The sequence below is a fragment of the Aquarana catesbeiana genome, linkage group LG04 (genome assembly GCF_042186555.1).
Source record: "Aquarana catesbeiana isolate 2022-GZ linkage group LG04, ASM4218655v1, whole genome shotgun sequence".
In the NCBI taxonomy this organism is placed as follows: Eukaryota; Metazoa; Chordata; class Amphibia; order Anura; family Ranidae; genus Aquarana; species Aquarana catesbeiana.
In genome coordinates this window covers 636,618,140-636,635,960 of record NC_133327.1, presented here as the reverse complement: position 1 = coordinate 636,635,960, position 17,821 = coordinate 636,618,140, and the positions used below count along the sequence as shown (strand labels likewise).

The 17,821-nt window shown below is 42.9% G+C and overlaps 1 protein-coding gene across 2 annotated transcripts in view; it reads right to left on the bottom strand.

Moving 5' to 3' along the window:
* LOC141140867 (spermatogenesis-associated protein 7 homolog) overlaps positions 1-4,680 on the bottom strand; it is a 381,599-nt gene extending 376,919 nt beyond the window's left edge. For both annotated transcript variants that reach the window (XM_073628391.1, XM_073628392.1), the window contains exon 1: positions 4,543-4,680. In XM_073628391.1, coding sequence (XP_073484492.1) covers positions 4,543-4,558 — 16 coding nt within the window. In that variant the 5' untranslated portion in view covers positions 4,559-4,680. The remainder of the gene's footprint in view (positions 1-4,542) is intronic.
* Positions 4,681-17,821: the final 13,141 nt, after the last annotated feature.

The following is a 17,821-nucleotide window of genomic DNA, read 5'->3' as shown; positions in this document are numbered from 1 at the left end:
CAAAAACGCACAGGTGTGAACTAGTACCATAGGAAACCATGTTGAATGGACTGTAGAGTGTTTCTGCAAACTGCAAAACACACTAAAAAATAGGTGTGAACCTAGGGTCAGGGCCCGTTCACACTGGAGCGATGTGGGAACCCTGCAAATCCATACAACTCACAGGCAGTTCACACTGCCATATGCAAACTGCTGGGAGTGTCATTAGAAAGCTAATGACACCCCCAAATCATTTGCATATCGCAGAGCAAACTGCAAATTCAGACAACACCCATGCAATACGATTCTACTGCGGACCAAAAAAAGGGTCCTGTGCGAGTTTGGTCCGAATGCGATGCAAATTCAAGCATACAATGAGACATTGTGTGTGATTTGCAGTGTGTGGCAAATCACATCCGATGTTGGACGGCACAGCAGTGTGAACCGACCCTATGGCCCCTTTCACACTTGTGCGACTTGTCCTGTGACTACTACATCCATAGACCTCAAGATTACACTGGCATTGCTTCAAATCACATCAAATCTGCAGCACAAAGCGCTGCAAAATCGCGGGACTTTCAGATCGCACAATTATGAAATGGGCCTTACGGACCTCAAGTTGTATGAAAAGTCGGTAAAATGTGAAAGGAACCTAATGAGATTCATCGATAACACCTTTGAATTAGGTAGGCCCCATTTGCACTTGTGCGACCAATGCCTGTGTAATCTTCCGGTATATGGGCCTCAAGTCGCACCAAAGTCATACCAAAGTAATGCAGGGACAGATTTGACCCACTTGCAGGATGCACAAGTGAGAATAGTGCCCAATTCAAAAGGTATTACCTATGAATCTCATTCACACTGCTGCGACCTGAAAGTCACACTATTTTGCTGTTGCAACTTGGCCCCAAATGCTGGGAATGCCTGTGTAATATTGCGCCCTATGTACCTCAAGTCACATGAAAGTCACACTAAAGTAGTACAGGGACTACTTTGAAGTTGTTGCAACTTGAAGTAGCACAGATATGAATGGTTATCATTTACAAATTGTCATACAACTCGGAGGTCCAAATTTGCTGGAAAAGTCACCCAACTGTAAAACAAGTCATATATATTTTAATAGAAAGGAGCTCTCATTTATATTTGCATAGTCCTTACTGATTTACATCAGCAGAACAAATGCAGGAAGTGATGTGTGCACACCACACCAAATCTAACTACTACACCCACCCCCACATTGATTAAGCACAAGAACATATCCTATACTTACCCGGTGTTCTGCCGAATAACTTCCGCTCGGCGGATAAGGACCCCCCTCTACTGTGCCTGCGCAGTAGGAACCGGCGGAAATAGCCGAAGGGGAATAGGTCCAAATCAGCTGTACACAGCGCCTGTAAGAGGGCCCCTCGCGGGCTCGCTCCGCTCGCCACGCTTCGGGCACGGCCTCGCTGCGCTCGGCTCTTTTAGATTCCCCCTCTAGGTCCACTTGGATGGTAGGGAAGGAACCTGGACCCAGAGCGCAGGCGCCGTGTACAGCTGATTGTGGATTTTGAGCTTCGGCTATCTCCGGCGGCTGTTAGTAGTTCGTACTGCGCAGGCGCTGCGCCTGCGCAGTACAGGGGGGGAACTTATCCGCCGAGGGAACTTATTCGGCAAGACACCGGCAAATGAGCAGCACCTCCTCTTTGCTAAAGAGGGACCTCGCCATGTCCACCTGGATGGAGATCCTGACCAGCACAGGAACTTCCGGGTGATTACAATGACTAATTTCTGGCTCCGAAGGTGAAACCACACTCTTTTGATTGCAGCTGCGAATATTTGATCACAACCACGATTAGAATTTTTTTATTTTCGTTTATTTGCAGATATGCGAATCTGTATTTCTACATATGATATTTGAAGGTAAACTTAAGGGAGTTCGATAAGAAATGGTGTCCCTGGGAAAGCAGCAGGTGAATTACAAAGACAAAGGCCCAGTTTGAGCCCTGGTTCACACTGACAGCGGGAGGAAATTGTGCGAATTCAGCTGAACTCACACAATTTCATTCCCGTATGTCAGTCCCGACTGCGGGGGGGGGGGGGCGGGGATTTCAGAGACTTCTGAAAAAACATCACAGATCATTACTCAGATCTGTGATCACCCGAGTCTCAGTGACTCGGTGATCACAGCGCGCGCCACTGCAGGGGAACGTGCAGGAACGTGCAAAGGGGAGGACGTCATATGATGGCCTCCCGGAAATTCAGGTCCGCGCTGTGGCCGTCATTTTGCTATAGCACGGACACCAAGTGGTTAAACATATCTTTCAGCAAAGTAGTTTTTTCTACATTTTGATGGCTGTTACAATTATCATCATTGTAACAGCAATGTTTTCAACTGTCATAAATGGGTTACATTTATAACAGCTGTGATTACTAGTGATCTGTGATTGGCTACAGCTAATCACATAGTAAAGGGTGCTGTGACTGGCCCAAGTACCATATGATAATTGTGAGCCAATCACAGCCTCACTGTATAGGAAGCAGAGCTGTTATGAATCACATTAATTCATAACAGCTTTGATGACATTGTGATCATGTGACCGCAGAGCAATCACATGATCTTCAGGACGCGTTCCAGGCTAGAATACATACAGTGCCTTGAAAAAGTATTCATACCCCTTGAAATTTTCCATATTTTGTCATGTTGCATCCAAAAACGTAAACTTATTTTATGTGATAGACCAACACAAAGTGGCACATAATTGTGAAGTGGAAGGAAAATGATAAATGGTTTTCAATTTTTTTTTACAAATAAATATGTGAAAAGTGTGGGGTACATTTGTATTCAGCCCCCCTGAGTCAATACTTTGTAGAACCACCTTTCACTGCAATTACAGCTGAAAGTCTTTTGCAGACTCTTATGCTGGCCATACACTATACGAAAAATCGGCCGAAAAATCGTTCATATAGACACTTCGTTCGTTTTTCGGCAAGTTAATGGGCACAAATCGATAATCGTTTGCCACTCTTCCATAAATTACAGATTTGTGGAGTGCACAACTAATAGTTGTCCTGTGGACGGATTCTCCCACCAGAGCTGTGAATCTCTGCAGAGTTACCATGGGCCTTTGGCTGCTTCTCTGATTAATGCTCTCCTTGCCCGGCCTGTCAGTTTAGGTGGATGGCCATGTCTTGGTAGGTTTGCAGTTGTGTCATACTCTTTCCATTTTAAGATGATGGATTGAACAGAGCTCCGCGAGATGTTCAAAGATTGGGATCATTTTTATAACCTAACCCTGCTTTAAACTTCTTCACAACTTTATCCCTGACCTGTCTGGTGTGTTCCTTGGCCTTCATGATGCTGTTTGTTCACTAAAATTCGATAACAAACCTCTGAGGGCTTCACAGAACAGCTGTATTTATTTACTGAGATTAAATTACACACAGGTGGACTCTATTTACTAATTAGGTGACTTCTGAATTCAATGGTTTCCACTAGATTTTAGTTAGGGGTATCAGAGTAAAGGGGGCTGAATACAAATGCACGCCACACTCACAATCTGACAGAGCTTGAGCTATTTTGCAAAGAAGAATGGGCAAAAATATCCCTCTCTAGATGTGCAAAACTGGTAGAGACATCCCCAAAGAAACTTGCATCTATATTAGCAGTGAAATGTGGTTCTACAGAGTATTGACTCAGGGGGGCTGAATACAAATACACGTCACACTTTTCAGATATTTATTTGTAAAAAATGTGAAAACCATTTATCGTTTCACTTCACAATTATGTGCCACTTTGTGTTGGTCTATCACATAAAATACATTTATGTTTTTGGTCGTAACATGGCAAAATGTAGAAAATGTCAAGGGGTATGAATACTCTTTGAAGGCACTGTACATGATCCAACCTGCCAATGCTACCCGCAAATGTACTGTGGGCAGGCGGCAACTGGTTAATAAATGCATACAGCAGTCTAGCAGTCCCTGTACAGCAGAAATCAGAATAGGGTTGCACCTCATCCCTTTAAACCCAAAGACATATGAATTACACAGGTTCTGGAGCTAATTTAATGCAGATAAGGCACCAAGTGAGTTTAATTATCACCTTAATCAGCCACAGAACCTGTGTAATTATTATGTGTTCGGGGTTTAAAGTGACGAGGTGGCAAGCCTAGATCAGAATGGGGGAGAAGCAGCACAAGGAACCAGTCAATTGTGTTGCATTGCAAGCAGCATGCTAACAGGAGGAGAGAGCAGAGACATGAGCTTTTTAGGGCAAGTAAAACAGCTCTCATATTTGTATTTTATCTGCATATTTAGCTGTTTTCCAGCTTTAACATTATGAAGCAGAGGTAGTAAGCAAAAGCTATAACATGAGATTATGTCATTTGATTATCAGCAACTATGTAAAAAATAAGTATCCATTTTGGTTATACTGAACTTTGAAGCCAGCAACATACACACATCTTATACAATACAAAAGATGCACACAGCAAAAAACGAATCTAACAAACATCAGTTAAGTTTTAACATTTACATTGACTTTCCTGTAAAGTGCAAATGTAGTTTCTTGTTATCACTCACCCTGTGTCCGAGACATTTTTATAAAAAAAATGAAATTCCTCTTGTCTAAGACAACTTATATTAATTGCAGGTGAAAGCAGTCTGATTCCTGAACACACACCGGGTGTGGTAACGAAGTGTATCATCCCCATAACAACTGAAGTATGACTCTGTAAACATACACTACGCACACTGCCCATCCTCATACACACAAATGTAAAGTTCATAGGCAGCTTTTATTCTAGAAATTAAATAGGGCAGGATAAATATTTTAGGAGCATAGCTACTTATTGACTCATCTCTTGATTGATCCAAGCTCTGATTGATGAGCCTGGGGCATAGTTCCCACTGGGGACCCTATCGATGTTTTAAAAAAAAAACACACATTTTAATCATAGATCTCACAAACACAAGTGTTTCTCTTTAAATTTGGAGTCATTTGGTTTTCTAAACCAGTGGTCTCCAAACTGAGGCCAGATGTGGCCCTTTGCCTGCCTTTATCTGGCTCTTGGGGCATTATTTCCCCCACTGTCAGCATTCAACAGTGGGGCAAAGTTTCTGCCACTGACCCAAACGATTGGACACTATTCCTCCCGCTGACACTAATGATGGGGGAACTATTCCTCCCGCTGACACTAATGATGGGGGAACTATTCCTCCCATTGAAACCAATGATGGAGCACTATTCCTCCCACTGACACCAACAATGGGACACTACTCCCCCCACTGATACCAATGGTGGGTCACTATTCCTCCCACTGACACCAACAATGGCACACTACTCCTCCCACTGATACCAATGGTGAAGCACTATTCCTCCTACTGACACCAGTGATGGGGCACTATTCCTTCCATTGACACAAACAGTTTAGAACTATTACTCCCCCAATACCAATGATGGGGCATGGTTTACGCCCACTGACGCCAGTACATTTTCCACTCCCACTGGCCACAGCCTGGCCCCCCTAAAGTTTGAAGGACAGTAAGCTGGCCCTTTGTTTAGAAAGTTTGGAGACCCGTGTTCTAAAACCAACAAGCAACTGAGCTATGATATCCTTTGCAACATGACTTTCTAAAGCTAGCCATGTAAGCAAAGATTCCTCTGCGCTCAGCATGGATGACGAAATCTCCCCGATGGCTATTGTATTTAGCACACAGAGTCCCATGGCTGTGGAATACCCAAACAGTGACTGCATCTGATTGGATGCAATCACTGTTTGGCCAACAATCTTCCACCTGGCTCCTTGGACAAAAATCAGTTCAAACTTTTAATTTTGTTGAGCCATGTGGTACCAACAGGGCCACCCAAAGCTCAAATTTCAGCCCATTTAGCCAGAATTGGCTGAAAATCAGCCCAGTCTATCCTGCTTTAGATTACAGCCCTCAAACTGTGGCCACAGGCAAAAATATCCAGAGATAGGGGTCAACAAAGGAAAAATATTCCAGGAATAGGGGTCAGTAAGTGTAAAAAATGCCCTAGGGATAGAGGTTAGTAAAATGTAAAAATGCCCCAGGGTTAGGGGTCAGTAAGAGGAAAAATATTCCAGGAATAGGAGTCAGTAGGTGGAAAAATACCCCAGGGATAGGGGTTAGTAAGAAAAATGCCCCAGGGTTAGGGGTCAGCAAAAGGAAAATGTCCCAGGGTTAGGGGGTCAGTAAGAGGAAAATGCCCTAGGGATAGGGGTCAGTAAAAGGAAAAAAAAAAAGCTCCGGCGTTAGGGGTCAGTAAGTGTAAACATGGCCCAGGGTCAGTAAGTGTAAAAATGCCCCAGGGTTAGGGGTCAGTAAGTGTAAAAATGCCCTAGGGTTAGGGGTCAGTAAGTGTAAAAATGCCCTAGGGTTAGGGGTCAGTAAGTGTAAAAATGCCCTAGGGATAGGGGTCAGTAAGAGAAAAAGAAATGCTCCAGCAATAGGGGTCAGTAAGAGGAAAATGCCTCAGGGTTAGGTGTCAGTAAGAGGGAAAATGCCCCAGAGATAGAGGTAAGTGTAGCGCCCTGGGGTTTAGTCAGGAAGCTCCTCACCAAATTCCTTGTCAGGAGTAGCTACTGTAGTTAATTACTAGGGATCCATTGACTTCTCCATAAGTTTGGCCTGGTTGTACTTTCCTCTTCTACCACCAGGTGACCGGCACTTGGAGGTATTAGATTGAGAAGGACAACTCAAGGTCAGGTTATGGGTATATGGGGTATCTCAGCCAATGGGCAGGGATTTTGTTGAATCCCTTGGCTTGCTGGGAGAGCCTATATATTTGGGTGAGGTCAGGTGATCCAGGTTCTTGTGTGCCACCCAGAGCGCTGTCTGGGTGAACGTGTGTCGTCTGCTCCAGGCTGCTAGGCTGGAGATTGGGCCTATCCTGGGGGCATCAGGCTGCCAGGCTGTGTGAGGGCCTATCCAGAAGTAAGAGGGCAGCGCAGGGTTTGGACTGCGGCTTGCAGTCCAACCAGAAGTGATGGTTCTGTCGGCCGATAACCTGTCGTGGTTGGAGGTAGAAGGGAAGCTGTCGCCGCTAAGGGACCAATCGCCTTTACTAGGGGACCACAGTGAGTAACTGAAGCAAGTACCAGAGCAGTATCCTCACCGAACGGGCACGGTGGAGAATCGGAGAACTTCAGGTGGTGATCAAGTCAGGGACCCAACCAGCGGAGGTGGCGCTTACAGAGCAGCCTTGTGTGCCAAGCTAGGGACCGAGCCAGTCAGCAGGGGTGAAGCTTGAAGGTGCCAAGCTAGGGACCCAGCAGGGAAGCGTGGGTGACACTTGAGGAAGATACCACCGCAAAAGCCTTGAGGAGCGCACAGGATTCAAAGACAGTGAATCAGAGGGTCCAGTGAGAGACCAGGAGCTCAAGGGGCTGAAGAACTACAAGGAGATGTTGTAGTACAGCTAAGAGAACTGTTACTTTGAGTTAGGAACTGTTTAAGCACTGTTGCCATAGGAGACAGCAATCCTGCACGTGCAGAAGTGGCACCTTGCTGGGGCCTTTCCCTGTACGGCTGTCCTCCTTTTGATGTCTCGGAGTCTGCCATTTGAAATTACGACTACTTAAGGGTGTCCTGGCCCTAACCCTCTTTCCCTTGCAAAATATAGAAAGGACTGTCAAAGAAATAAAATCTCTTTTACATCCAAGAAGTGTCTGGCGCCCAATTACTTTTACCACCTTTGCACCCACTATGCCTTACAACCCACCACATATTGAAGGATGTCAGCTATCTTTGGCCTTGAAGGTCCCAATTAGACTGGAAGAGGTCAGAGATTCTACTACATCAGTAAAAGGAAAAATGCAACAGGGTTAGAGGCCAGGTAGAGGAAATATGCCCCCAGGGTTAGTGAGAGGAAAAATGTCCTATAGGGACATTAATTACACCTCCAACAGCTCCAACAACTAACATAGAGGCTCTCAATGACCACTGGCACATTTTATCCCCCCAATGCATGCCTATTGGCCATATTTCAGCCCCCAAACAGTAAACTGGCTCTTTGTTTAGACAGTTTAGAACCCCTGATTTAGACTATTAACATAAAAGTAATCCTGTCAAAAACCCAGCAATATATAAAATTAAAAAAAAAAAAAGACTATGAGGATGATCCATAAACCATTTTTGACACTTTTCTGTTTATGGCCATATTTGAAATTCTTGTGCCAAATTTATAAAAGCAGTGTAACAAGTTCAGTCAGTTATCCCAGGCACACAGGGACCATACCAGCAATGTAAGATGGTGCATTAGTGCCACGCCCTTTGCGTTTTGCATGTGACGTCCTAGTTGGGCGTCCCACTGCACACGCATATATTCCAGCTTGGCTGACACGTGGGGGGTCATTCTGGCTGCACGCCGAGCTGTCTCTACTATTGTGCCACACCAGCGTGATGCTGGAGGGGAACTGATGGTCATGCTGGGCTCATGTTCTGGTCCCCATTCATTGACAGCCAATTATCAGGGTGGCACATCTATGCATATCCAGACTAGTGTTCTCCCAGCCTGGCCTTTTATTTTATCACGTTCCACTAAGGTAAACGCACAGTGAGCACTCCTGTGCACATTGTTTCCACTTTGGCATTCTTTTTCCCTTGCAAGTATCTGTACTATCCAATTGTTTCTAACTTTTCTTTTGTTCTTTTTTCACAATTCTATTTTTTTTCTTTCTTGGGTTTGATTGGCTCATCATCCTCCTTGTCACTTTGGTCATACACTTCGTACCATTCCTTCACCGTGGTCATGAGTTTTACTTCATTCTTGCCTTATTGATTTTCACTGTCATGGTTACATACCATTTATTTAATTTCATACATTATAGAAGTCCCCCTACCACAATACGAAGACCCTCCACCTAGGACATTTCATGGGGAAATGGGCACTTGCTCCTGGTTTTTCCTGTTGGTCCCCTTCCTCAGCTCCCAGTCTAGACTCAATTGGCCGATCCCTGGCATGTGGTATCGCACAGTCCCTTTTATTAGTTCATACGTGAGTATTTTTTGGCACAGATTTTTTTCAATTTATCTTTATCTTCTCCATATGGGCAGTCACATTAGATCATTGGTTTCTTATATTCCTTTTTCAGAACTTGGATCCATTTTTGCTCCTGACGAATGGATAGGAGTCCACAAAACGCATCAAGCCTATTTCTGACGCATTTTTTTCATTAACATAAAAGTAATCCTGTCAAAAGCCCAGCAATATATAAAATAAAAAGACTACGAGGGTGGTCCATAAACCATTTTCAACACTTTTCTGTTTATGGTCATATTTGAAATTCTTGTGCCAAATTCATGAAAGCAGTGTAACAAATTCAGTCAGTCATCCCAGGCACACAGGGACCATACCAGCAATGTAAGATGAACTGTACATGCGCAGCTCATTTTAAATGCCATGGAATGCTGCATGCAGGCAGGTAGCTGTCGAGCCAAAATTCAGTTTGAAGCAATTCAGCAACAGATTCATCTACACCTTACTAACAGCTACACAAATCCGTCACAAGCTGTGGCATTTGTTGCACAGATAGGCGATAGATTTCTAATGAATGTCTATGACACTTCTTAACCTCTTGCCACCCATGTAATGCATATGTGCAGTGTCAAAGAGGGTAGGCTTTAACACCCACATGCTGCACATATGCGTCCATAGACAGTTGGGGTTTCTGTGCTGAGAGTGCACTTATTGCGCTCCCAAGCTGTCAAAAGCCAGTAATTATTAGGACACAGTGGGAGTGGCTCCCAATCATGTGATCACTATTACAGCCAATCACAGTATTCACATGATTGGGCTGTCCTTCCTGCCCCTGGGCTTAAAGTCCCTGTAAAGTGACACTGGGGCTGGTTGGGAAGGGATTAACCACTTCAAGCTCTGGAAGATTTACCCCTCTTCATGGCCAGGCCATTTTTTGCGATACGGCACTGCGTTACTTAACTGAAAATTGCACGGTCATGTGACACTGCACCCAAAAAACATTTATGTTCCTTTTTTTCCCACATATAGAGCTTTCTTATGGTGGAATTTGATAGGGTTGCACCTAAATCGGTATTGGTGCCGATACTGGGCATTTTTGCGAACCCGATACTGGAAGTGACGTCAGCTTGGGAATGGACCACCTCCTCCTCCCCTCTGGCTGGTGCCATTCCCATCTCCTCCTCCCAGTGGCGTCGCTAGGGGCCGCTGGGCTGCCTGCCCTAATAGCCCACCAGCCTTGTCTCCTCGCTGCACACCTCCCTCCTCCAGCTCTGACTCCCGGCCACACAGAGTGCTGGATCTAGGCTCTCTATCTGGCTGGATGCTGAGGCAGAGAACAGGGGAGCTCTGTATATAGAAACCGTATGGCAATATCCCGTTGTACTGGGCAGCGGGGCTCTCTCCCTCCTCCGTGGGCTGTCCGGCCAGCTCCTCTCCTGCAAGAGACAGAAGATGCACCCTACTCTGCATGGCCAGATCTATGGTGGTGCTCCCTAGATTTCAGTTGTGGCCCCCACCATGGACATTGTGGCCGCTGAGCTTCTCCCCAATCCCCGCACTCAGGGCTGGGACAAGAGGCGGAGGACAGGAGAAGTGTCAGCGGCAGAGAGGAGAGAGCCGAGAAGAGGTGCGGGCTCTCTCTCATCATTAGTGGGGCGCTCCTCTATAGAGTGGAAGGACATCTCTGCAGTCTCTGACTGTCTCCTGTACCATGCCTGCAGTCCCTGACTGTCTCCTGTACCATGCCTGCAGTCTCTGACTGTCTCCTGTACCATCTCTGCAGTCATTGCTGTCACTTCTGCCTGTTGCCTCTTCCTTTCCTCCACCAGCTGACACCTCTGCTCCTATGTCTACCAATAACCCTCCTATCCCCATCCTCTTCCCCCCCAGGGATAACAGCCTTTTCCATCCCAACTCTCCCACCCCACAATCCCTAGTTCACCCCACCCTCAGTTACCTTGTCCTCACTTACCCAACCCAACCAACTTCCTAACAACCCCCCAAAAACCCACCTCTCTACCTACTCTTGCTAGGCGATAGGTATCGGTAATTGGTATCGGCAAGTACTTGAAAAAAGTATCGGCACTTGTACTCAGTGTTACAAAAAAATGGTATAGGTGCATCCCTAATATTTGATCACCGTTTTTATTTTTTGCGCTATAAACAAAGAAGACCGACAACTCTGAAAAAAAACCAATATTTTTTACTTTCTGCTATAAAAACATATCCAATAAAAAAATGTACAAAATCAAATTTCTTCATAAATTTAAGCCAATATGTATTCTGCTACAAACTTTTGGTAAAAAAAAAAAATCCCAATAAGAGTATACTGATTGGTTTGTGCAAAAGTCTACAAACTACAGGATATTTTTATGGAATTTTAATTTATTTCATTTTTTTACAATATTGCGGCAGACAAATCGGACACCAAGTGACACTTTTGACAGTGTTAAATGTGTGCCTAAAATGTGCTTACTAACTGTGGGGGAGGTGCTTGTACTATGGGAAGGCAGAGATTCGTGTCCCAGCTTTGCAGAAACACAGGATCACTACCTTCCCTACTGACAGAATGGCAGTTTGCCTTGTTTACAGGCCATTTTGCTTCTGTCATGAACGATTGGTGAGTCCCAGCAGACATCGAGTCCGCCAGACCTGCTGATTAGCTGTGTTCAGCCGTCAGTGATGCGCGTGCACGCTCCAGACCCGGAAGTGCAAGATCTTGTATAGGTAGGAGCAGGAGAGCCGCATTTCCGCTGTACATATACAGTATATAGTTGGCAAGCAGTTAACATGTATCTGTGGTCAAAATGTAAAATCATTATATTGATTTCCACATTGTATTTAAATAATTTCTAGCCTTCTTCTATTAATCTAAATGACCTTGAAGTTTGTAAACTTACTTTGTGAAGATCCCACACATTTCCTTCCTTGAATTCTGTGACACGTAGTCACTATGCTCCGTGAGTAGGCACTGCCGTGTCACGCATTTCACAGAGCCTGCCTTCTGACCTACAGAGGAGTTTCAGGAGGCGGAGTCAGTGCGGGCAGCAAGGTACCATGGGATATGTAGTCCTTAGAAATGGAAAGTAAACAGCAGAGGAGAAGCTGCAAAGCATGCTGGGAATCCAGGAAGTTGTGGAAAGAGATGGCAGCAGACAGGCAACATGAAAATGTTATTAATTTCTGGCAATTTAATCTAAGTAAACATTAGTTGAACTGTAAATATATTGATTCCCTGCGTACAGGAGTGTAGATAATAACATTAAAAAATTTTGAGTTACTGTATGTTAAAGTGTAATTAAAATCAAAAATATTTTTTAGCATTTCTACTGTATGCAAAAGTAGAAAAAAAGTTTTGCGTTAGATTCACCTAGGGCTTTATTTATAAACCAGTGAATGTAACATTCAAACGTGTATGTGTTTTACTTTCCAGTAATTGATTCACTTGTAGTGAATATTTAGTGAATGTCACATTCACTGCTTTACCTTTTAGGACTTTTTACGCCGAAAATTCTGACGGACCTAGAAAGAGAACATGTTCTAAATTTTTCCGATGGAACCAATTCCTATCGGGAAAACCGCTTGTCTGTATGCTGTTCCGACGTACCAAAAACGGCGCATTCTCTGAAGCAAGTACGAGACGGACGTGTTGTACGTCACCGCATTCTGGACGGTCGGAATTTGGTGTGACCGTGTGTATGCAAGACAGCTTGAGCGGAATTCCGTCGGAATAAGCTTCAGAGTTTATTCTGACAGGAAAACCGGTCGTGTGTACAGGGCATTAGTCTTTAAGTGGTTAAACTGACCTCATTTAAGGATGGAAGTTCATCCCTTTTATCTCTAAAAGAACAGAAGATACAATGTTTCTTTTTATCTCTGTAGCTGCCCCATTGGCTTTGAGTAAATAAGGCGAGGAGATCTTCTGAGGGGTGCAGTACTTTTATTCTTTTGCCTCAAAAGGTGTGCAGTATGGTTGAACACCACAGAAGTTAATCCTTGTAACTCCTTAAGCACTGTGAAAACTGTAAAATGACATGTAATACATTAGTTTGAAATGTTAGGTGCAGTTCTCAACTAAATTGCCTCTAGTTTATATTGCTTTGCCAAATTAGCTCTCAAAGAAGTAAGACACAGAATATAGGTTTCTGTATATCAGATCCGAGCCTTAAAGGTCCCGTACTGTCAACTGAACTAAACTGCTTTATTGGGGCTTTTTATAGACTGGTTACAGGAACACATATTTCAGCAAATTTCCATATAAGGTAACAAGCAGTATAATTTCAACATACATCACGCTGGTCTTACACATCTGGAAAAACTTAAGCTAGTATTGCAACATATGCTGACACGCACACATTATGTAGAGAAAAGAAAAACAACTTAAGCAGAACTCTAACCTATTATTTCCAACCTTATCAATTTCCCCCTTTGACATCATCCCCTCCACGATTCTGGGTCCTTGCAAACAAGTGAACAGCCGATACTTCAAAGAGTACTATCCCTGACCGCGGGTTGTCAGAGGAGGATAAGTCTTCTCTATTTACCCTCATACCTCAAATCCATACCTGCATCTTATAAGCAAAGAGAATAGAAAAGGGGGGATGTCAAGTTACCCTTTTTGTCATTAGAGTTCCTAATACCTTTCTCTTTCCATTCTGTCTGCTCGTGCCTTAATCTTCCTATATAAGCAACAGTTTATCACGGTAAGCAGTATAAAAGCTAAAATTAGAATAAGTATCGGATTGAGCATCCAATTAAGAATTGCCGTAGCAGTGGGTGACCATCCAGCAAATACATCATACCAATGATGTGTTGTTTCATCTCTTATTTGTGAGGATAAATGTATTAATTTCCCTTTATCTATAACCGCAGATATTAGATTATTTTGAAGGGTATGTTCTTGTGTCTCTATGTGTTTTCTAAGTATTTCGGACTCATTTAAGATTTGCCGTAAGGGCTCTAATGATATTATAAAAGGAGTAGTATCAGTAAGATTATCTACCGTCCATTCTAGATTAAATATTCTATGTGCATCTGGTTCAAAAAGGAAAGTGTCATTTTGCCATTTAAGCATTTTAACATTCTTTACGCATCCTGAAAAAGGGGCCGTTTTATTTAAACTTTCCATAGTTTCCTGATCATTTGTGACTAAACAAATATGTTGTAGTCCTATCTCCATAAATCTGTTTCCTACACCTACTGGTAATCTCTGAAATTTACATATGTTAGATTGATGTTTCAATAAGCAAAGTTCATAGACTGGAGAACTTCTTCCACAGACTATTCCCTTATTAGTTTTAACACATAGACTTAGATCATGAGTCATGTTTTGTGTATCTACATAGTGTCCATAAATCTCAGGATACCAAAATTCAGGTAGATCCTTTCCTATCAGGAGTGGCATCACTATTAACTTACACATTACCTGGACCTCCTCCACTTTGTATACATCAAACCTTCCAGCACACCATCTTTCCTCACATTCAACTTCTTTTCCTGGTACATCAAATCATGTACTTTCTAAATTTAAACCCTTGAAATAGTTCATCCAAGTGCGATAATTCCCTAATCGTAGCTAATCTCGAGCTCTATTAATTTGAATGTGATAAGATAGTGTAGAAAAAGCACATTGAGTAATGTTTATAAACTCCTGATTTTCTTTCCACAACTCCAGACTGGCTAGTGCTGTGTGATTAACCATAATATTGAGATATTTAGTTAATTGTACCTGACTAATTTGTGTTTCGAATGTTGTAGGTAACCATTTGCTTGTAATTATTAAACTATCAGCTATGTGACTTCCTGCACGTTTCCACTTATTTTGTATCATTTCCATCTGTATCCCATTCATTATTCCCATTCCAGTTCCTGCAGCTCCCAGAACTGTATCATACCATTCTCGGCGATACCTACATTCTGGTAGCTGGGGAAAAGTTACATTAAATTTGATTTTTGTTTTCTGTTATGATACCGAAACATTTATGCAAGATCTAGGAATAGGAGTTAATACAGAGGATTCGAAGATGGTGGGTAGAGCGTCTTCTATCTTTATATTGAAACCATAATGTTGCCATTGTATATATCCTCCTGTTGTGTTTTCCCATTTCCTTACTGGTACAAAATACCATTCGTAGTAAGGATATTGTGTTATACTCTTATCCTGATTTACCCATCTAAGATCAGTACTATTTTCATGAACTGTTACATTGATACCCGGAGTCCATGTATAAACAAACATTTGAAAACATTCAAGCACTATTATCATAGTTAGAAGGATCTTCATTCTGTTTCTCTCAGTTCAAGACTCTTTTTGCAGTGTGATGCGTGGATCCAGGCTGCTTTTCCTTCCAATTTCACTGAAGTGGCTGTGGTCAAAAGCACTTGATAAGGACCTTCAAATCTAGGTTCCAATGTCTTTCTGGTGTGTTTCTTAACATATACATAATCTCCTGGTAGCATTGTATGTGTACCTGCTATTGAGTTAGGGCCTGGAAGAGAAGAATACACACTTTTGTGGATCTTAGTTAGACGTTGTTGTAATTGTATCACATATACAGTCAAACTATCACATTGCAATTGCATACTCTGTGGAAAGTATAGACCTAATCTAGGTGCATTCCCAAAAAGTATTTCATATGGGGACAATCCTGTTTTCCCTGTTGGAGTGTATCTTATAGAGAACAAAACCAAAGGCAGGCATTCTGGCCATGGCTTGTTTAACTCTTGCATGGCTTTTTGTATTTTCAACTTTATTGTCCCATTTACTCTTTCCACTGATCCTGAACTCTGTGGATGGTAAGGGGTGTGGAAACTTTGTTGAACCCCTAACATGGTCATCACATTCTGCATGATTTCTCCTGTAAAGTATATCCCCCTATCTGATTCTATGGTTTCAGGAAGACCAAACCTAGGCATTAACTCAGTGATCAGTTTCTTGGCTGTGGCTTTTGCTATAGCTGATTTTACTGGATAGCTTTCGGGCCAACCTGAAAATAAATCGATACACACGAGGACAAATTCAAAGGGGCCGCTCTTAGGCATTTGTATGTAGTCAATTTGCAGTCTCTGGAAGGGGTATTGGGCCAGAACCTGGTGTTTTCGTGGGGTTTTTACTCTCTGTCCTGGGTTATTCAGGAGACAGATTTGGCAGGCTGCACAGTAGTTTCTTGCAGTACTACTGAATCCAGGGGCGAGCCATCCTTGGTTCACAATCCTATACATGGAATTGGAACTGACATGTGTGGGTAGGTGAACTGCCGCTGCCATTGCTGGGTACAGAGAAGCAGGTAGGCATACTTTGCCTCCTTCCCTCCATACATTGTCAAGGTCTGGTGCTGCTCCCATCCTGACCCACTTATCTTTCTCGCTCTCCCCTGCTTGCTCCTGTAATTTACTCAACTGCTGCCAAGTTGGTTCTGGGATACTCACCTCTACCGCTGCTAAAGTCTCAGGGCTTCCTTCCCCTAGAGCTGCCTGTTTTGCAGTCAAATCTGCAAATGCATTTCCTTTTGCCTCAATTGTTTTTGCGCTCGTGTGTGCCGCTATCTTCATAATGGACACTCGTTTAACCTTTTGAAGATTGTTCAGGACTCTCTTAATCCCTTCTCCATGTTTTACAGGTGTACCTGCTGCTGTCAGATAACCTCTAGCCCTCCATATATGGCCATAATCGTGCGCTACACCATAAGCGTAGGCAGAGTCAGTATAAATATTCCCTTCTCGTCCTTTTAAGTATTCTAGGGCTTGTTCTAAAGCTTTTAATTCTGCTTCTTGTGCTGACATGTGGGCTGGTAAGGGCTGTGCTTCAATTACCTGTGTATCAGTCACTACAGCATACCCTGTGTGATATTTACCCTTGTCATCAGCAAACCTACTGCCATCTATGTACAAAGTGTGCTCAGCGTTTAAGATTGGTGTATCTGTAACATGTACCTTTAAGAAAAATGTACTCTGTCTTAATTAACACCAGATGTTCCTTCTAACTAGAATGACTCTATTGTAGGGATGTTTAACCCTTTCAACTCTGAAAATACACTATATATGAATGTAAAAAATTATGTGTAAAAAATATCTCATCTTGATATAATAAACATGTCCTGTCACATAAAAATGATATATAAAAACTGCAATAAATCTGATGGATAAATTATTTCATCAGTAGTCAAAAAAAAAATCAAAAGTCCATTGTTTTTAGAATGTCCTCTCTTATCAGAGGTTCTCGAGAATTTTTTTTTTTTTCTTCTTCCTTATTAGCACTATTATTCCCCCTTGCCAAATCTGGTGACTGAAGAGGCAAAAAGGTGGCCAAATTTAAAGTTGTACAGCGCTGAAAAGTGACATTTGGAGGTAAAAGTAAAGTACACTGTAACCTTAATTGCCTAGCCATTGAAATGTGTTTGGGCTGAACTTGAGACAAGATTGCATGTATATCATGTGTGGTGTGCACTACGTAAGCATATACGGTACAATTTTCAAACAATCGTATAATGGCTGCATCAAAGCGCTAGCATGTGGTATCCATTGTCTACACTAAGACACAATACCTAAAAACATACGCAATTGTTTGAAATTCCGTGGGGGTAACATTCCCTTTATTACTTGAACCCTCTCCTCAGTGAGATGTGTTGTACCCTGTGATATACAATGTCCCAAAAAGATAACTTTTTCCTGACACACTTGCAACTTTTTCTTATTAACCTTGCAACCTTTTTCTGCCAAAAATCGCAACAAATTAGGGGTGGTGTGCAGGCTTTCAGTCTTTCACTTATCTGTGGAATTAATCCTTCCATAAACTGTCTATTGAAGGCTCAGATCGTGACTGGCAGAGCCAAATCCAATCCCTCATCTGCCATCATACTT